Consider the following 21876-nt stretch of genomic DNA (forward strand, 5'->3'; position numbering starts at 1 on the left):
ACAGATCTGCAGCTTTATTCATGTGCATTAAAATTAAAATTATGGGGAAGCCATATTGTTCTATGTAAAACTCTGCCATGCTTTAAGTTTTCCCTATTTTGTCACATGCCATGCGGTCTTCTGTCCTTGATAATAATTGGCTGTGGTTGTATTTTAATCTTTTTCACCTATTTTATCATTACAAAAAAAACAACACTTTTTTGACTGATTATTACCAACAAGCATGAGTGGGTGTAAAGTAGGGCAACAGAAACATGGTAAATATCTTGATTTCATAAGCTCTATAAATTAATTTAATTGTTTAGACAATTATTATTATTATTATTATTTTTTTTGTCTTTATCTTGAGTTGATTTGTCAGTTCCTAGTAAAACCGTAGTAGTTGAACCATTGTTGCCTTGGAACACGCATTTGGGTGAAACTGCGCCCCCTTTCGACTATTCACTATAACTACAGCGCTCTGATCCGCACAGCAACACAAACGCCATCTTTAGCCGACAAAGTGCTGTACTGAGGCAGAGTTGTGGATCGAAACTAGGTCAGGCGCCTGGAAAACTCGAAGACTTTTGGAGATCTCCCGTCGAAAGCCTCCTCGGTTGGTGTTCAGTAAGGCCCGGCCACACCGCACTGTCGTATGGTCCAATGTGTTTGATCGCTCGGCCAGCCCGTACGCAGTTTTATTTTGTCGGTCCAGGTTGACGTTGAAAGTGATTCTCCGTAAATAAACAACCAGCGGTGGAGCTGAAAGCCAGGTGAGATAAACAGACAAAGCTAAACTTAGACATTAAATTTGTTTAAGACGACTGGTTTTAGTCGCTAGTTACAACTTGCCAATAATTGTCAGCTTAACCGCCAGCGTGGTTAAATGAGGCTAAGCTAACTATTGATCTGTGTTTTTGTGCCGTTTTTAACGTCAGTCTCTTGACATTTTTGCACATTTGTGCTAACTTAAAGCTGTTTTAGCCATTGCTTTGATGTCAACAAATTTACAACATGTTAATTTGACATCGGTGGCGTTTGTTGAAATAGAGGGAGGCGTGACCTATGAGTACAAATGTTTTCATTGTGAGAAAGAAAGACTGGGTCAGCACCATTCACAGCCCGGTGTACTTGGCGGCGCCACGAGTGGCGCGATGATCAAGGTTAAAGATAGCCCATCAGTGTCCAGTCAGTGACTTAATTTACGGCCGAATCCAATAATTTTCCCAAAGCATTTGCAGCCCACTAACCGAATATGAACTGATGTGTTAATTATTGGATTGCAAATAAAATGATTGCATTCTTCCAGAGCTCTGGGTGTACGTTAAACTCCCTCTTCTCCTTTCCCAGGATGAAACGAGGTCTCCAAGAGAATGAGCAGGAGGAAGGAGGAGGTCCCAGTGGGGGGTATCAGAAGAGTATCAAATGGTCAACTAAGCAGGAGGAGGAGGAGAAAGAACTGGAAGAGCAAGGAGCCAGCTGGGAGTTTTTGCCGCAGGAGATCCTGCTTCACATTTTCCAGTACCTCCCACTGCTGGACAGAGCTTATGCTTCTCTGGTACCCTGAAAGCACTGATTACATGTCAACTATACTCTTTATGGGACTGTGTGAAATGGCGATGTAGGGCTTCTCATTTAAATTATTATTAGCATTATCGCAAAAGTATTCACTCCCGCAAACTTTGTCGTGTTTTGGCGAGTTGTATTTGGACTTGAGAGAAAAGAGACTTGAGAACCATGCTTCATTTTCCTTTCGCCTCATAATTACCCACGACTTTGCTTTGGTCTTTCACATGAGATTCTAGTAAAATGAATTGGACAGCAAAACACAGAGGGGTATAAATACTTCTGCAAAGCACTTTGCATTCAAGTGGTGGTGCCGAGTCAAACAGAACAGAACAGTTTTATCAGTGAATTAAAGCCAGCATTCAGTTTCAGACTGTCACCACCTCCACGCCTAGCTGATTTCTGAAAGAAGATTAATTGCCACTAATTAATCGTTAGCAACTTGCTTGTAAGCCTGGATTTGATTAGGTTTTAAGATGGAGACGTGTGATCACACCTTTATTTACTGGCTATATAGTAGAGCAGAGCAAGTTGTGATGATTAAGTGCGTTTCATCATTTATGGCTTGGCAAACATTCTTTATTACCTTACCTTAAGGTGACTTAAGGTCACAGTATCAATTTAGCCACTCTTGTAGCTGGTGTTGGCTACACACATATTCATTCTTCCAACAAATTTGACAGTCTTTTGGTGTAAAGGTCACAAAGGTTGATGTTTCTTTCGCCCAGAGTCTCATTCTGTCATATTACTACATTTTTATTTATTTGTGTTTTTTAAATCACTCCATTCCTTACATGAAGTCTGTTGGGTAATTTCTCTAGGTGTGCCGGGGCTGGAATCAGGCCTTCCACATGCCAGAGCTGTGGCGCTGCTTTGAGTTTGAGCTGAACCAGCCGGCCAGCTCCTACCTGAAGGCCACACACCCGGAGCTAATCAAGCAGATCATCAAAAAGCACTCCAACCACCTCCAGTACGTCAGCTTCAAGGTGAGACAGGCGGACGGTTTGTGTTTTAAAAACCCCAAAGTGGATTCACCTCCTCCATTTTTTTTTAAAAAGAGGATTTGATTTTCTGCGTCGGACTCGCAGGTGGACAGCAGCAGAGAGTCTGCAGAGGCGGCGTGCAACATCCTCTCTCAGCTGGTGAATTGCTCTTTGAAAACCCTGGGACTCATATCCACAGCCAGGCCCAGCTTCATGGAGATGCCCAAGGTAACCCTGAAGGGCAGCCATAGCTCAGCCGCCCAAACTTCAGATTATTGATGAATGGATGAGATGAGGCTGTCCTGATTGATGCCGTGTGCCCACGGGAAGGTCTAAGGCCTGGAAAACTCTCAAGCTGACGGATTACAATGTCACTTTTTGTGTTTATTTTCCGTAATAGTTGATCTTTGAGAGGAGGTCACAGCTTGGATTTTTTTTTTTTTTTAGGCTTTACTAAGTTTTTTTTTACTAAGTTTACTAAGTACTAAGTTTTTATACTGGCCTGATCTTAAAAGGAAGCCTTAAAGGTTCAACAACTTTGGTAAGCTTTGCAGGTCGAGTATTTTCACGAACAGTGTTATATTCTTTTTTTAATGGATTCGGTTTGTTGGTTGACTGTGGCAAGTGTTCAATCAATTAATTAATTAATAAATCAATCAAGATATGTTGAGCAAGATCCCTTCCTGGCCACTCCCCTCTCAGCACACTTCCTGTCATTGGCCCCACACTTAAACCATCAGTTATTTTTTGATATTTTTATTCTTTTATATACCTAATTTAAGTTTGTGTGGAGAAGCCTTGTAGACTTTGACCATTTGTTACAATGCAGGACATGTAGTCTTAGGGCTGTGCCTCTATTGATGAACTAAGGAGCCACATTCATTTACCATAGGAGAAAAGCAGAAATGCAGTAATTGTTAAAAAAAAAAAGATGCAATAAAATTTAGAAAAACAAAGTTTTAAGAGTAACAGTGGAGAGTAATATTAACTAAAACTAAAAACAGAATAATAAAACATACGTGGATAAACTAAACAAGACAAATAAAAAATATATATAACTTAGTTCATATAAAAACAAGATTGACTATATATGTTTATTTTGTTTTTCAAAGCAAAAGCAGATTTCTATTATTCATTGTTGAAATTATTATTATTATTTTGTCTGTCATGTTGAAGCTCTAAGTCTCGTGAGTTATAAGTAGCACCTGAATGACGCAAGCTTAGCCTTTCTTTGGGAATAATGTGAAAATGCTCCAATTAATTGACATTAGCTCACACTTGGTGTAGAACCTCGTGATCGGATCCAATTGGTAAGGCAGGCCACGTTCTAACGACATGGGATCTATGCTTTGATTCGTAAAAGTCGCTGCTTTTGTAATTCCATTAGTTTCTGTTGGGTACAAAACTACTACTTCTATCAAAGGACATGTAGAACTTTTTTTTTTTCCCTTTTATTGTAATTGTTTCTATGATTAAGCTGGAATCAGTCAAACTCAAAATCAGCAGCTCAGGCTAAACTGAAAATTGGAAATGTGTCCGTCAGAAAGAGCATCTTCAGGATAAGCTGTTTTTTGAGCGACTCCCTTGGAAAGCGTTGCGGCTCTCTTACTGGCACATTCATTCAGCCGCGACGTTTCCAGTCTGAATCTACAAGGCCTCTCTTAGCTACACACACTGTAGACTTTTACTCAACAAATAGTAAAGTCTACATTTTTTTTCTCCTTTTAATCTGAAAACATACCCACACACATTTATGTTTAAATTATCTTTTTTTCAGCCATTAAATTGAAAAGATTTTTATTTGTATTTTTGTGCAGAAAATTCTACTAAAACGGCGTCCTGCTTGTTTTGAAATCGTGTAATTTCATTTTGCACCACCATTACCATTGTGTTGGAACCAGATTGGTACAGTCATAATGGTGTTACGTCACCCTGGTTATCGCGTTTTGTACCATTAAATGTGTCTCTTTCTCTTTACAGTCTCACTTCATCTCCGCTCTGACGGTTGTTTTCGTCAACTCCAAGTCTCTGTCCTCCCTGAAAATCGACGACACCCCCGTGGACGATCCGTCCCTCAAAGTCCTGGTGGCCAACAACAGCGACACTCTCAAGCTGCTGAAAATGAGCAGCTGCCCACATGTTTCACCTGCAGGTACGAACACAACACATGATTTACGGCACGGCTGTTAATTCTTAATAACCGACTCATTATTCTTGAGAAGCTCATTTCTCACCAAGATAAATTCAGTTTAGTTCATCTGGGTTGCACCGATTCACAATAAAAGTCGACTCGGGGTGTTCTTCATATTAAACAGATGGCATGTAGATGAAATCCAGGCAGTCCAGATAAATCTAATTGTATTAAGTTTCATTCAGTTTGGCTGCAAATGCAAACACTAACTACACACTGACTTCTGCCAACTCTTTCATTTAGTTTGTTACTTTATTATTATTATTATTATCTTAATTTCACATCCATGAGAAATTATTCTAAAACAAAAAAATGGGTAGAAAAGCTTTCTATTACCTAAAGTACCTGATGTAGACAACTCACAAAAATAGCAAATTGCTGATTATAAACATGCTTCCATATGCTAATGTGGAGAAAAAACATAACTTAATATTAAAAATATATATAGATATAGTTCCTTGCAAAAGTTATAGTGTGCCTTTTTAGATTTTTCACTTTTTAAAAAAAATTTTTTATGTGATGACCAAAAATCTTAATATGTGGGGATTTTAGAAGATGGACGAATACGAAATATCTTCTAATACTGAAGTGAAATAAACCTGATTCATAGTTTGTTACAAATTAAAGTCTGAAAGTTCTGGAGCTCATTAATATTCGTCCTCCATAAATCAATACTTTGTGGAACGACCTTTTGCAAGAGTCTAGTACATAAAATCCCAGCAACATACATTGGAGGTTGTAGCTTTAATGTGATAAAATGTGAAAAAACCTCAGGTTGTTTGAGGTTTTTTTTTTTTTGTTTGTTTGTTTTTTTTGCACCGACTCACTGTGTTCTCCTGTTTGCAGGCATCATGTGCGTGGCCGATCAGTGCCACGGCCTGAGAGAGCTGGCTCTGAACTACCACCTGCTGAGCGACGAGCTCCTCATCGCGCTCTCCTCGGAGAAGCACGTTCACCTCGAGCACCTTCGCATCGACGTGGTCAGCGAGAACCCGGGCCAGCAGTTCCACACCATCAAGAAGAGCAGCTGGGACGCCATGGTGCGCCACTCCCCCAAATTCAACCTGGTCATGTACTTCTACCTCTACGAGGAGGAGTTCGACCCTTTCTTCCGCGACGAAATCCCCGTCACGCACCTGTACTTCGGCCGCTCCGTCAGCAAAGACGTGCTGGGCCGCGTCGGGCTCACCTGCCCGCGTCTGGTGGAGCTGGTGGTGTGCGCCAACGGGCTGCGGCCTCTCGACGAGGAGCTCATCCGCATCGCCCAGCGCTGCACGCAGCTGTCCGCCATCGGCCTGGGAGAGTGCGAGGTGTCCTGCAGCGCCTTCGTGGAGTTCGTGAAGATGTGCGGGGAGAGACTAAAGCAGCTGTCCATCATGGAGGAAGTGCTGGTTCCGGATCACCGTTATGAGCTGGACGACATCCACTGGGAGGTGTCGAAGCATTTGGGTCGTGTCTGGTTCCCTGACATGATGCCTACGTGGTAGAGAGCTGGAGAATGGAAAGATTTGGTGAGGGGCTAATTTTTTTTTTTGTTTCTTTTTGTGCGCAGATTCTTATTTTTACAGGTACAACAGAAGAAGAAATTACATCTTTTTGATGTTATTTTGTTTTTAATTTGATGTAGCTGATGCATTTATATAATTTAATCACTTATATCCTTTAGCATTTTCTTCCTCTGAGCCCTTCAGACCTGTTGTTATTTACACATCAATTAGTATAGCGATGGATGTATCTCGAGTCTGTTGGGAATTTGAGGAATTATGTTCAAGACAGAAGTTGCTCCACATCTGTGTTGGTGACATGCAGGCAGATATTTTTTTTGTATATATATATATGGTAAATATTGTTTTTTTTCTTTTTTTCTTTTGCCTTGTAAGGGCATAACTACAATCCTTTTAATAAAAGGAAGTAACTTCTCAGAGATGAATTTTACAAAGACAATTATAATTGTTGTCACACTAAATGCACAATGTGTGTGAAATCGGTTTGTGTAATCATCTTCGTCGTGGATTAAAGGTAAATACAGTGCATAAATTTGACGGGATGATCAGCATGATAAGCTAGGAGGGTTTTTGGTTAATCGCTCTGCAAACGTTTGTGGATTTTTTTTTTTCTTTTTAAATTTACGTTAGTGTCTGTGCGGAATTGCTAACTGGTCTTTGCCAAGAGGCTTTGTGTGGCCCAGACTGGGTGGTGGTCATGAGACAGCAGTCTGGTATGCAGCAGCAGAGGTGGATTCTGTCTTGAAATTATGTTTTTGTTTCTTCTAACCTCTCCAGCTTTCCCTCGTAAAGCCACTATTACGACTGTCGACTGATTCACTACCACTTGTTATTTTTGTGTTCTTCTGTCCAAGTGGAAAAAACCCAAGGATAGCCTATCTCCTGTTTGAAACATTAACTGGCTGGCCATGATGAGCTTGTAAATATCTCCGAGTTGCACCACGTTTTTTTTTTTTCTTTTCATTTCTGTATTGTATGACAAATTATCCTGTTTAAACTGTAAAGAAAAAAGTGTTTATTTGAAAACATATACATGAAAGAAACCCTAATTACAGACATTAATATGCAGTATACTTGTATATGCAACGTATAACTTTAATGCACTTTTTCCTCTAATGAAGGTCCCCAATTAAGGCAAAATTAAGCCCATGCAGAGGTAATTTCTCTCTGTTGTCACAAACTCTTTTTGTAGATTACTTGAATGTCTGTTATTTTTTTTAAGACTTATTTTTATTTTTTAACATTCTAAGTCTAATGAATATAGCTGATTATTTATTATATGAGGAGAAAATCCCTTTGGCAAGAGAAACTTGCCTAACAACACAATCATATAATGTGCTACTATTAATACAAGTGTCTATCTGAGAAGGATTTTCTATTTAGTTTTTGTTGTAATATCGAATGTCTTTAATACTGGTAAAGGAAATAGAAAAAGGAGATTGTATTACGAATCACTGATAAGATGTATGGATGTTGTTAAATTCCAGAGATAAACATATTTAACTATAAATCCTGGTGATGTAGTCACTTAAATTTGTAATTAGGAAAAAAAAAGGAAATATTGTTGGTTTGAACCACTGAATTACAAGGTTACAGTCATTTAATTGCCTCAGATAAAGTAAATGTATATAGTTAAAATGTGCAACTGAGCATTCAGTCAAAAAAGAAGGCTTGTAGAGAAGCTGTTTTGCATCTGACTGAATGACTGATGTGCTGGCTGACATAATGTAAAGCACTATTAACTGAAAATGTTATTAAAAACAAAGTGAGAAGAACGAGTAGATGTGGCTCAGGCTGAATGCTTCACAAACTGATTGTCTTTTGTTAAATCCTTTTTTTTTAATTTAAATTTCATTTTTCTCAATTCCATAATAATAAAAACAACATGCTATTACTTGCACAATCTCCCTTTTGTAGATATAAAATGATGCCGTTCTACATAGTGAAACGGAAAAAAAAAGTCCTGAATATTGTTTAACCATTTTTCATTTAACATTGGTTGTGTATCATTATTATGTTAACTGTAGTTAAATTTGTAAAAACTTCAAATTTAATAGCCTGCTGCTCTGCTAATAGACCCATCCTGTCTTTATGTGTTTTCTTCCCTCTTATTATTCATCCCGTTTGTTCGAAAACCGAATGAAAATACTTTCAGAACATATTTCTTTTATCTGTTTGTAAATACACGCCATCTGCTGGTTAGTGTGGTTAACTGCATTTCTTTTCACCTGTGCATGAAGATGATTATTGTAATCTAAGCCGGTGATGGAGGGCTGATCTTTCTTCTGAAAAAGTTCAGCTGCTGTTAAGTTATATTTTCTCTTATTAAAGCTGTATAATACTGAGATTTTTTTGAAAGTAACTTGTATTTTTTTTCCAAAGTTATACAATATTTTAGTTTATAGTCATTAAAAAAACGCTTGTTTAAAAAAATATTGTGTCTGGAATTATTTTAAATATATCTATGGCTGTTGAATTTGTATTTCTTTGCATTTACATTGAATATCCTACATATTTATATTGTGCATTTACAGTTTATTTCATATTTAGTGGGCAAATGCACAATCTTCATATTAAACTGAACATAAACAATTGTAATTCGGCTCCTATCTGTCTTAATTTCGTTTGTTTTGAACAGTTATGAATATTTATTAAGAGTATGTTGAATGGTAGAGGTCTTACTCAACATGAAACGTGAAGATTGTGGTTACTCTGAAGCCAGGAAACACGTACAACTTTCTAAGATTATGGTGGTTGTTTAACACCTGTTGGAAAATTGTATGTTTAGAATGAGTTATCCACATTATTTGTTTCTATATATGTTATTTGAGCTTTAAAAAGCAGACCCCTCTTTTTGTGCTCGCGCCCTACATTGGGTAAGCGACGCCCTGGTTGGTTTCAGACTCTCGGACACTCCCCACTTCTGCCTACTCGGTCTCCTTGCGTTTGCGTCGGACGGGGACTTGCAAGTCGACAAAACGTTGTAATTCTGAAAATAATCAAGCACAGCTTTGTAAGCCGTTTCCCCCTCAGACTGTTTACGGAGGTGATGCTGGGGGTAGCTGGGATGACGGGCAGGTACGGACAGTTAAATCCTTAACGGGAACTCTGCTAGCGTTGCTAAAGCTAATGTCAGGCTAGCTTGCCAACGTATCTAACCTCAGAAGAAAGTAGTTTAGTAAACTGGCTCAGCTACAAAGTAACTAGTTTGGAGTCTTTTATTTACCTATATATTTTTTTCATTTCGGTTCCTTCAGAATTTGATTTTACAGGTGAAAAAAGATAGGGATGTATCCAATCCCTACCTTTTGCGAAGTTGCAATATTAGCATGGTAGTTGTTTGACTGTTGAAGGTCTCTCTAGCCCTACTAGCCAGTTTTAGCGTCTAACGTGAACCTATGTGTTGTTACAATAGAGGCTTTTTTGTAACAATACATACAAAATGCCTTGTGTGTAAAGATTTTTGGTGATATTAGCGTTTTACTAATTTCGACAATTTCACTCAAAACAGCTTTGGATAATTAAAGGCTTATAGATTAAGTACAACTCTATACTCCTAATATAAGTTGAGAATGTAGCTTTTGCTGTGTTCGTTGTTACCGTTTTTGTTTAGATCTAAGCCTATATAACTGCACAAGTGTACAAAATGCAAAGCATAACATGAGAAAATACAAAATGCATCTTTTTCAAATGATCATTTCATTTAATATGAGAGAAAAACAAACCAACATGGCCCTATAAGAAATGCCCCCAAAACTCATAACTAAAAAGTCAGCTAAATGTAATTACTATTTTTGCCACCCACTGTCATCAGGCTTTTTGACTATTTAGTAAATGAGTTTTGTCCCATTCTTTGTTTTAATTAAGCCACAACCGAAGGCTTTTTGCAAATAAACAGCCTGTTTAAAGTAATGCAGTAGTATCTTAGCTGAGCATAAATCCTGACTTTAACTAGGCCCATCTGAAACCCATTCATAGTTGGGACTGGTATGCATGGCAGCTCCTGTCCTCAAGGACTGGTGTACTGCTGGTTTTTGATGTCGCCAACACACCTAACCCACATTGTCCAACTACATCCTCACTCAGCATGTCAGAAATCTGCAGAGGCTTGCTAATGAACTGTTATTTGGTTATTTGATTCAGGTGTGTTGAACCAGGGAAATAACAAAAGCATGAACACACAACTTCAAGTCTTGACATTCTCTTTCTTTCTGACAGATCATAAACACTGACATTAAATAAAGCAAGTGAGGCTTCTGATGTTGTTTGAGGTTATTTTGTGGTATGGAAGCGCTCGAAGTAAATTCAGGAGGACGGCCACACCTAATTTCACTAGGGTCATTCTACTCCTGTAAACATGGAGGACATTTGTGAATCGACAGGAAGAGTGGTTATTCTTACACACAGACCCATCTTGGTTTGGAAAGCTCTTCTCTCACTAAATAAAATCACAATCTGAAAGACTTATTTTTTTATTTTCTCAGGTTATTTGTAATGATTAATAAGTTGCCTTGTTTTGATACATTTATGTGGAACAAAAAACAGAAGAAACCTGTAAGGGGGAGAACGATTTATTTATTTTTGCATAGTCGTATGTTGGCTTAACCAGCCATCAGTGCTTCTCTAACCTTACCAAATTAGGTGATGTCTTTGCAGTGACTAAAGGTGAGTTCATTATTTCCGTTCCTCTCAACACAGTTGACATATACTTCAGATTTGAGCTATGTGAGAAACGATAAACACCGGACTAAGCCTGAACACCGAGGGGAGAAATGCACGCGTGTTTTATTTTCTCCCCCTGTAACACAGCTTTGCGAATGCCCTGGTCAGCGCAGTCTGTGAGCGCTGTAAAAGTGGCTTTGCTCCAACTGAGAAAATCGTCAACAGTAATGGAGAGCTTTACCACGAGCAGTGCTTCGTCTGCGCCCAGTGTTTCCAGCAGTTTCCAGAAGGACTCTTCTATGAGGTAACGCATGTCACATGATGGTGCTCTTTTGAATGCCACAAATCAACGCAATACTGAGCCATACCGAGTGCACAGAAAGTTGTTGACTCTCTTTTACAAATATGTTTGAATGTTTTCCTTTTACAGTTTGAGGGCAGGAAATACTGTGAGCATGACTTCCAGATGCTCTTCGCTCCCTGCTGCCACCAGTGTGGTGAGTGTTGACTTTTAGTATTGACCACGTTTTGTGTGGATTCAGAAAACTAAATTGTTTGTAGCTTTTTGGGAAGTGGCAACTGGAATATTCTTTTTTTTTTAGGTTTGTAATCTATTCATATCAAAATTATAAGTGATATTACACATTTAGTTGTTAATACAATTAAACTATTTTTTTTTCGTCAACACACCTGCTGGCAGCCTAAGTGTTGCAGTGTTTGTCTCATTTTAATTATGCGTTTTCATCTCATGCCTGGTGTGTCGAGTTGATCTGTCGTATGATTTTTTTTTCTTTTTTTTCTTCTTCTTCCAGGAGAGTTCATCATCGGTCGTGTCATTAAGGCCATGAACAACAGTTGGCACCCTGACTGCTTCTGCTGCGATATTTGTCAGGCAGTACTTGCAGATGTGGGGTTTGTCAAAAATGCTGGCAGGTTAGTAATCCCGGCGTTTTACAGTCTGGCAAATAACAGCGTGGCAGCCTTTTGAACAGGTGGCGTCGCTTGCCAAGCTTGTGACTCTCTTTGCATTTTAGCAAATAATGGAATTTTAAGCAGCTGTGATGGAGTGTGTCACAAAATCTGTAGGAATGTTTTTAGCTCCCTGTGATTGCTTTTTTTTTTTTTTTTTGTTTCCCTCAGGCACTTGTGTCGTCCATGCCATAATCGGGAGAAGGCTCGGGGCCTAGGCAAGTATATCTGCCAGAAGTGCCATGCTATTATTGAAGAGCAGCCGCTGATCTTTAAGAACGATCCATATCACCCTGACCACTTCAACTGTAACAACTGCGGGTCGGTGCCATCACCTTCATCTTATTCTCATGTTTCCACACATTCTACTGGTAGGATAAATTTAAAAAGCCAATAGTCTTTTTAAATTTTATTCATATTTTTTTTTCCTAGAAAAGAGTTGACTGCTGATGCAAGAGAACTGAAAGGGGAGCTCTTCTGTTTGCCCTGCCATGATAAGATGGGTGTGCCAATCTGTGGCGCCTGCAGGAGGCCCATTGAGGGACGTGTGGTCAACGCCATGGGCAAGCAGTGGCATGTGGAGGTTTGTGAATGCTTCAGTCTTGGGTCTTATTGGTAATATTTATCGCACTTCAATGCGTTCATTACCTGAGAAATGGCTCATATTGTTTTTTGGTCTAAAAATGTGTTTTCTAATTTAAAAAAAACACACTGTTCAAATATTTTGGCCAGAATGAAAGCAGTATAAAGATAATCATGAAACTCAAATTAAAGATGAAAGAATGTCGTTTTTTTTCTCAAATGAGAAAAAGATTATAATTTTGTGTCTCATCTGATTCTGACTTCAGATGTTCTTCATAAAATTTCAGGCACAAAACTCTTATCTTCCCCTTATCTATATAGATATACATGATTTTGTCCAAATCTTAAAGACATCCATGGTCTTATTCAGATCTCTGGACTGCAGCCAGACTTGGGTAGAATATAAAAACATTCAATAAATTATGCATGTTGTCAAGATATATGAACTTGAAAATGAAGGAAAAGGTATTTGGACCCAAAACGCTTTAAGCTAGTTGGAGTGTTTCTGACGGGCCTGAGAGTTTGGAAAAGACGAATTCTCCAGAGGTCAAGCAAGGCAGATCAAATGATGGATTCATCTGACTGAAGGCTGCTGCATTTCATACTCTCTAAAAGTTTGACACTATTAACAGTGTTCAGCAGGCGGTGTAATGCTGAAGATGTTAATTGGCAGCAAGTAGTTTTACATCCAACCACTTCAGAAATGACAGACATGAGGTTCTTTTTTTATTAGTTACACCATGAATGCTCTGTATTATGGGATGCATGGGTACACAACAAGAAGAGACTACATACAAACTGCAGTGTTTTATGAAGATTCAGACATTTTACTTGTAAATGTTCCCGACTATTTAACAGCCATTTATATCATGTTTAGATGTTTAGATTGCAGCCAACATCTCTTCAGTTTGATCAGTATTTGACTTTCATTAGAAATGCGTCTTCCCCTTAGTAACATCTGTTTCTTTACAGCACTTTGTTTGTGCCAAATGTGAGAAACCTTTCCTTGGTCACCGCCATTATGAGAGAAAAGGTTTGGCTTACTGTGAGACGCATTACAATCAGGTAAGAAGCTAAAACTTGGCTTTGAATGACACGACCAACATCACAACGCAGGAAGACAATGAAGGAATTTGTTTGCTTTCTCTCCTTGTTTCTCTGCTGTCAAGCTCTTTGGGGACGTGTGTTATCACTGCAACCGTGTGATTGAAGGCGATGGTGAGCATCAGTGTGATAAAACACATAATTAGGATCTTCTGTGGTTCAATAATTAAAAAAAGTTCTGTGGTTCAGCAATGAACAAAGTGTTGCTTTCAGTGACAGCAGCTGAATCTTCTGTTTTTATTTATTTCTTCTGCACCCCCTCAGTTGTGTCTGCTCTCAACAAAGCCTGGTGTGTCAGTTGTTTCTCCTGCTCCACCTGCAACACCAAGCTCACTCTCAAGTAAGTCTTAATATGTTCATTGATGCAAACCATAAAATCTAGTAACATGCAACTCTTCCACCTCATGTTTGTTGTGCCTCTTACTTTTCTTTAACACTTCTCACTATTAATAGGTGTGTTTTTCATGATGCCCCAACACTGCTTCTTTCTTATTTCCTGTTTTCCTACTGTGTCTTCTTTTCCACGCCTCAATTGGTGTGTTTATCACAACTCAGAGATAAGTTTGTTGAAATTGACTTGAAACCAGTGTGTAAGCATTGCTATGAGCACTTGCCTGAAGAGCTGAAACGCAGACTTGCTCGGCGTGAACGTGATGCTAAAGACCGCAGGAAAAATCCGGCAGTGTGCCTGTAGCTTCACCACTCCATCCATGGGTTGGTGCTGTCGCTGCCTTCCTCGTCGCTTCCTGTGGTTGTCCTTGTTAACTTCTTTGGCTCTATGGCATGTCATTATTTTTTTGTAATTTACTTTCTAGAGTGAAACCAGTGTAGTTGTTTGTGTTGGTGGCATGAATCTAAAACATGTACATGCATGTTAGATATAAGCAGAGCTTGATTGGTTGATTAAATTCAGATGCCTGGTAATTAATTTAGTTGGTCAGACAGAAAAAAGCTTGGTGCAACGTGTTGCATTCGGAAGTTTTGTAATCTAATCAACAACATAACACCCAAAATACTCCAGTGGTTTTATTCCTGTTTTCCTCTTTGCAGGAACAAGTTTGTAGAGTTTGACATGAAGCCTGTTTGTAAAAAGTGTTATGAGAAGTTTCCGCTTGAGCTCAAGAAAAGGCTCAAGAAGCTGGCGGAGTCATTGGGACGGAAGTGAGCTGCTGTCTGATAATCACCTGGATGGGCTCCTGCTGTGGTAAAATGTCCAGGGAAGATGTTATAGTAAGACATAAAGCCATTTTGGGGAAACTGAATAAAGGAAAAGTTTAGCTCTAGATCAACACCAGTAAAGTTGTAAGTGAAGGTTTATAAGGTTTGCTTTAAAAAAAAGTCCATCTGTTTACAAACCAACATTGACCCAAAAGGTGAAATTCATTGAAAAATTTGCATTTATAGAAATTTATGCAAATGTTTCACCTCATACCCATCTTTTTTTTTCTTTTTTTTTAAGTTTTTATATTTTGTTTGATTGTACATTCCTAAATTATTAATTTGTTTTCTGTGGAGCGTTTCAATGTTTAAGTCTATTGTCCCTCTACTATCACCATGTCNCATACTAGTTTTTTTGTTGCTTTTGCCACCACTAGATGATATGCATTTAAGATATAACATAAACAGCACTATTCAGAGATGCAATGAGTTTATAGCAGTAGTTTGAATTATCTAATCGTCTGTTGATTTGCAGCAGTCCACATTATCAGCAGATATAGAGGGCCCCAAAATAAAATTCTGCTTTGTCCCCATGGAGGCTTGGGCCAGCATCTCCAGAAAACATATTAAAGATTGTGATTTTTCTGTAGAAAGTATATAACTGGTAGGAGTGATGAGGCAGAAACAAATATGTGCTTCACTAATCCTCCTGGAATCTGTTCTGATCAAACATTTATTAAACATTTCCAAACAGCACCATATCTGAACTTTCTGAACCCTTATGTCACATACTTAAGTCTCAAAATAACCCCCCTTTGTTTTCCCATATTCTACTGCATAAACGATATGCAATATATTTGTATTTTTTTTTATCTGTACACCATCATGTTCACAAAAAGACACAATATAGCTAAACTGATTTGACTCATGTAACATAAAAACGTAAAAGCAACATATTACTTTCCAACAACTTTCAGAACCATTTTATTTTATAGCTGATAACTAACGGTGTATTATTAAGCCAGTGGTTCCCAAAGTGTGGGGTGTTCCCCCTAAAGGGATGCACGATGAATGAGACAAAAAAAGAAAAAAAGAAAAAAAAAAAAAAAACTCTGAGAGAGCTGTTTATTATTTTAACCCCATTTTGCACAGAGGCTTTTATTTTAATGTATTGATGATAGTAAAGTTTAATATTGTTACAAATGAAAAAAGAAATATGTTTGAAATAACACTGATAGCACAGAAAACTCTTCTACAATATAGAACTAAAAAAAAAAAAACTTACACAAAAATGTTTCACTGTAAAGATGGTTTGTAGTTTGTTGTGTTGTAACCTGAAGTGTGAAATAAACTTCAGTGGAGTTTGAAAACAAAATATGTGTATAGTTAAATGTGTGGTTGAACAATGTGTGTGCCCAGTTGTTTCTTTTGTTCTTTGGGGGTGGAGGGCGGAGGATTTTATTGTAATCCATAGGGGGGCCCAGAAGAAAATCTTTGGGAACCACTGTATTTAGTAATCTGTGCATAAAAACAGATCGCAACAGCTCCTGTACAATATGTTTATATCTCAGCTAACTAGAACTGCCGTCGCTCTTTTTCCTGCCGGTGCCGGTTAGTTCAGTTGCTATGACAACGGTAAATAAAACACAAAAGGACTATTAACTGTTCTTTTTGAGTTGAATTTGGCCCGTTTTTTGTTAATTATGTCACCACAGTTACTCGAAATGCCAACAAAAGTAATAGCTCCCCTCACGGGATCGAGCTGCACGTTTTGATATAAAGTGGGAGGGGGGCATGCGGCGGTACGAGCCGCATTAATGGTACTAGGAAGAGGCAGTTATTCTGAGGTGTAGAACAATAGGTGCCTACCTATGCATTGCTATGGGAAGCTCCAAAAAGGTGGGAGTTCATTTTTCAAAATCCCATTTTTCATCATGTTATTTATATATTTATAAATGTCAGAGTTTCAAACTAAAATTCATTTGTTCCTACATCACTCAGACTGTTAAATAAAGTTAACATATAGTGTTTCGTCATGCTTCTGACAATCTGGTCTGATATGTTAATTTGTTTACTCGTATAGTTTGCAAACTAAATATTTAGGCTAAATAAACCTAATATTTAAATTAAATATTATTTAGTTAAGAAGCTTCATATTTAGTTTTTTTTAAACTAAATATTTATTTACTAAAAGTTCAAGTTTCAAACTAAGCATGTAAACATTTTAAAACTAAATATTTATATCCAAATTAAATATTTATTTTTGCCAAGTAAATATGTAGTTCCAAATTAAATTTTAATTTTGATAACTAAATATTTAGTTTCAAACTATATATTTATTGTCCAAACGAAACATTTAAGTTCCAAACTAAACATTTAATTTTCAATCTAAGCATTTAGACTTCAACTTATTTTGTCATTGCTCAAAGACACGAAAGTGAATTTGGCAACAAAATGTCATTGCTTAGCTACCAGAGTAAACAGAAAATATATTGAAAAACTATAAACTTTTTTAAAATTAATATTAATATTATATTGGTAACTAAATAAGGTTTAGTTATCTCTGAGCTAAACAAATTACTAAATCTGTTTAGTTATTGGTTTAGTTATAAACCTAGAAACTAAAAGTCCCATTTTCCTCAGTATGTAAATATTGAGCTCGGACCTCGATATTTAAATGCGAACTAATTATGTGCAAATTTGCTTACCGATAAGCGGAACTGGAATATCACAATAAAAGCTGGGTTTTGCGGACCTCTATATAAACTTTGCTGATCGCGGTACTGAATCGCTCCAGTCGTCGCTCAACTAACGTTTTTCTATATATAGAATCTGTTCTTTCCCTCTTTACATGTCCAAATTGTAATTTAAAAACATAGGACGTACCGTTTTAACGGTTATAGAGACGTTTAGTCATGTTTCTATAGCAACAGTTTCTGCATCGACGGAACACTTCCGGTTCATGTTTGATTCAGTCTTTAACTTCGTAGAGTTGCTAACACGTTTTTTTTTTTTTACACAAACAATATAATTACTTTTCATAGAAATCATTTTGTTTTACGAATTAATAAACAGGAAGTCTTAAAGGTTGATAGGTCTAAAACGAACCTTGTTCAAATATTTTGGCCAGAATGAAAGTGCTAAGTACTGTTTATTGAAATTAAAGATGAAAGAATGTTTTTTTTTTTTTTTCATATTTTAATTCTTATAATTTTTTTTATGTCCGATTTGATTTTGACTTCAGATATTCTTCATAAACTGTCAGTTTTTTTTTTATATAGATATACATGATTTTGTCCAAATCTTAAAGACATCCATGGTCTTATTCAGATCTCTGCACTGCAGCCAGGCTTGGGTAGAATATAAAAACATTCAATAAATTATGCATGTTGTCAAGATATATGAACTTGAAAATGAAGGAAAAGGTATTTGGACCCAAAACGCTTTAAGCTAGTTGGAGTGTTTCTGACGGNAGTTTGTTGTGTTGTAACCTGAAGTGTGAAATAAACTTCAGTGGAGTTTGAAAACAAAATATGTGTATAGTTAAATGTGTGGTTGAACAATGTGTGTGCCCAGTTGATTTTTTTTTTCTTTGGGGGTGGAGGGCGGAGGATTTTATTGTAATCCATAGGGGGGCCCAGAAGAAAATCTTTGGGAACCACTGTATTTAGTAATCTGTGTATAAAAACAGATCGCAACAGCTCCTATACAATATGTTTATACCTCAGCTAACTAGAACTGCCGTCGCTCTTTTTCCTCCCGGTGCCCGTTTGTTCAGTTGCTATGACAACGGTAAATAAAACACAAAAGGACTAGTAACTGTTCTTTTTAAGTTGAATTTGGCCCGTTTTTTGTTAATTATGTCACCACAGTTACTCGAAATGCCAACAAAAGTAATAGCTCCCCTCACGGGATCGAGCCGCACGTTTTGATATATAGTGGGAGGGGGGCATGCGGCGGTACGAGCCGCATTAATGGTACTAGGAAGAGGCAGTTATTCTGAGGTGTAGAACAATAGGTGCCTGCCTATGCATTGCTATGGGAAGCCCCAAAAAGGTGAGAGTTCATTTTTCAAAGTCCCATTTTTCATCATGTTATTTATATATTTATAAATGTCAGAGTTTCAAACTAAAATTCATTTGTCCCTACACTGTTAAATAAAGTTAACATATAGTGTTTCGTCATGCTTCTGACAATCTGGTCTGATATGTTAATTTGTTTACTCGAATAGTTTGCAAACTAAATATTTAGGCTAAATAAACCTAATATTTAAATTAAATATTATTTAGTTAAGAAGCTTCATATTTAGTTTTTTTTTAAATAAATATTTATTTACTAAAAGTTCAAGTTTCAAACTAAGCATGTAAACATTTTAAAACTAAATATTTATATCCAAATTAAATATTTATTTTTGCCAAGTAAATATGTAGTTCCAAATTAAATTTTAATTTTGATAACTAAATATTTAGTTTCAAACTATATATTTATTGTCCAAACTAAACATTTAAATTCCAAACTAAACATTTAATTTTCAATCTAAGCATTTAGACTTCAACTTATTTTGTCATTGCTCAAAGACACGAAAGTGAATTTGGCAACAAAATGTCATTGCTTAGCTACCAGAGTACACAGAAAATATATTGAAAAACTATAAACTTTTAAAAAATTAATATTAATATTATATTGGTAACTAAATAAGGTTTAGTTATCTCTGAGCTAAACAAATTACTAAATCTGTTTAGTTATTGGTTTAGTTATAAACCTAGAAACTAAAAGTCCCATTTTCATCAGTATGTAAATATTGAGCTCGGACCTCGATATTTAAATGCGAACTAATTATGTGCAAATTTGCTTACCGATAAGCGGAACTGGAATATCACAATAAAAGCTGGGTTTTGCGGACCTCTATATAAACTTTGCTGATCGCGGTACTGAATCGCTCCAGTCGTCGCTCAACTAACGTTTTTCTATATATAGAATCTGTTCTTTCCCTCTTTACATGTCCAAATTGTAATTTAAAAACATAGGACGTACCGTTTTAGCGGTTATAGAGACGTTTAGTCATGTTTCTATAGCAACAGTTTCTGCATCGACGGAACACTTCCGGTTCATGTTTGATTCAGTCTTTAACTGCGTAGAGCTGCTAACACTTTTTTTTTTTTTTTTTTTTAAACAAACAATATAATTACTTTTCATAGAAATCATTTTTGTTTTACGAATGAATAAACAGGAAGTCTTAAAAAGGTTGATAGGTCTAAAACGAACTTTGTTCAAATATTTTGGCCAGAATGAAAGTGCTAAGTATTGTTTATTGAAATTAAAGATGAAAGAATGTTTTTTTTTTTCATATTTTAATTCTTATAANTTTTTAAATTTACGTTAGTGTCTGTGCGGAATTGCTAACTGGTCTTTGCCAAGAGGCTTTGTGTGGCCCAGACTGGGTGGTGGTCATGAGACAGCAGTCTGGTATGCAGCAGCAGAGGTGGATTCTGTCTTGAAATTAAGTTTTTGTTTCTTCTAACCTCTCCAGCTTTCCCTCGTAAAGCCACTATTCCCTGTGGACTGATTCACTACCACTTGTTATTTTTGTGTTCTTCTGTCCAAGTGGAAAAAACCCAAGGATAGCCTATCTCCTGTTTGAAACATTAACTGGCTGGCCATGATGAGCTTGTAAATATCTCCGAGTTGCACCACGTTTTTTTTTTTTCTTTTCATTTCTGTATTGTATGACAAATTATCCTGTTTAAACTGTAAAGAAAAAAGTGTTTATTTGAAAACATATACATGAAAGAAACCCTAATTACAGACATTAATATGCAGTATACTTGTATATGCAACGTATAACTTTAATGCACTTTTTCCTCTAATGAAGGTCCCCAATTAAGGCAAAATTAAGCCCATGCAGAGGCAGAGGTAATTTCTCTCTGTTGTCACAAACTCTTTTTGTAGATTACTTGAATGTCTGTTATTTTTTTTAAGACTTATTTTTATTTTTTAACATTCTAAGTCTAATGAATATAGCTGATTATTTATTATATGAGGAGAAAATCCCTTTGGCAAGAGAAACTTGCCTAACAACACAATCATATAATGTGCTACTATTTTAATACAAATGTCTATCTGAGAAGGATTTTCTATTTAGTTTTTGTTGTAATATCGAATGCGTTTAATGCTGGTAAAGGAAATAGAAAAAGGAGATTGTATTACGAATCACTGATAAGATGTATGGATGTTGTTAAATTCCAGAGATAAACATATTTAACTATAAATCCTGGTGATGTAGTCACTTAAATTTGTAATTAGGAAAAAAAAAGGAAATATTGTTGGTTTGAACCACTGAATTACAAGGTTACAGTCATTTAATTGCCTCCAATAAAGTAAATGTATATAGTTAAAATGTGCAACTGAGCATTCAGTCAAAAAAGAAGGCTTGTAGAGAAGCTGTTTTGCATCTGACTGAATGACTGATGTGCTGGCTGACATAATGTAAAGCACTATTAACTGAAAATGTTATTAAAAACAAAGTGAGAAGAACGAGTAGATGTGGCTCAGGCTGAATGCTTCACAAACTGATTGTCTTTTGTTAAATCCTTTTTTTTTAATTTAAATTTCATTTTTCTCAATTCCATAATAATAAAAACAACATGCTATTACTTGCACAATCTCCCTTTTGTAGATATAAAATGATGCCGTTCTACATAGTGAAACGGAAAAAAAAAGTCCTGAATATTGTTTAACCATTTTTCATTTAACATTGGTTGTGTATCATTATTATGTTAACTGTAGTTAAATTTGTAAAAACTTCAAATTTAATAGCCTGCTGCTCTGCTAATAGACCCATCCTGTCTTTATGTGTTTTCTTCCCTCTTATGATTCATCCCGTTTGTTCGAAAACCGAATGAAAATACTTTCAGAACATATTTCTTTTATCTGTTTGTAAATACACGCCATCTGCTGGTTAGTGTGGTTAACTGCATTTCTTTTCACCTGTGCATGAAGATGATTATTGTAATCTAAGCCGGTGATGGAGGGCTGATCTTTCTTCTGAAAAAGTTCAGCTGCTGTTAAGTTATATTTTCTCTTATTAAAGCTGTATAATACTGAGATTTTTTTGAAAGTAACTTGTATTTTTTTTCCAAAGTTATACAATATTTTAGTTTATAGTCATTAAAAAAAC

The 21876-nt window shown here is 36.6% G+C and overlaps 2 protein-coding genes and 1 long non-coding RNA gene across 4 annotated transcripts; all 3 read left to right on the plus strand.

Moving 5' to 3' along the window:
* Positions 1-446: 446 nt before the first annotated feature.
* LOC103139391 (F-box/LRR-repeat protein 3-like) lies at positions 447-6314 on the plus strand. The gene is made up of 6 exons (XM_007553977.2): positions 447-752; positions 1330-1537; positions 2367-2531; positions 2634-2756; positions 4509-4680; positions 5566-6314. Exons 2-6 carry the CDS (start codon positions 1331-1333, stop codon positions 6204-6206), a joined length of 1308 nt encoding a protein of 435 aa, XP_007554039.1. The 5' UTR covers positions 447-752; position 1330; the 3' UTR covers positions 6207-6314.
* Positions 6315-6323: 9 nt separating this feature from the next.
* Positions 6324-21805, plus strand: LOC103139393 (uncharacterized). The gene is made up of 2 exons (XR_476397.1): positions 6324-7380; positions 20607-21805. It is a non-coding gene; the product is annotated as an uncharacterized LOC103139393 (long non-coding RNA).
* On the plus strand, positions 9098-14985 carry lims1 (LIM and senescent cell antigen-like domains 1). 2 transcript variants are annotated; one of them, XM_016672400.1, is made up of 11 exons: positions 9098-9302; positions 11034-11190; positions 11317-11383; positions 11699-11819; positions 12027-12176; positions 12288-12438; positions 13410-13502; positions 13607-13655; positions 13806-13881; positions 14097-14255; positions 14592-14684. In XM_016672400.1, exons 1-10 carry the CDS (start codon positions 9274-9276, stop codon positions 14233-14235), a joined length of 1032 nt encoding a protein of 343 aa, XP_016527886.1. In that variant the 5' UTR covers positions 9098-9273; the 3' UTR covers positions 14236-14255; positions 14592-14684. The 2 variants fall into 2 exon arrangements, with proteins under 2 accessions (XP_016527886.1, XP_007554041.1); XM_007553979.2 differs by lacking the exon at positions 14097-14255 and having other exon boundaries at positions 9099-9302; positions 14592-14985.
* Positions 21806-21876: the final 71 nt, after the last annotated feature.

Source organism: Poecilia formosa, unplaced genomic scaffold (genome assembly GCF_000485575.1).
Source record: "Poecilia formosa unplaced genomic scaffold, Poecilia_formosa-5.1.2 Scaffold60, whole genome shotgun sequence".
Taxonomy (NCBI): Eukaryota; Metazoa; Chordata; class Actinopteri; order Cyprinodontiformes; family Poeciliidae; genus Poecilia; species Poecilia formosa.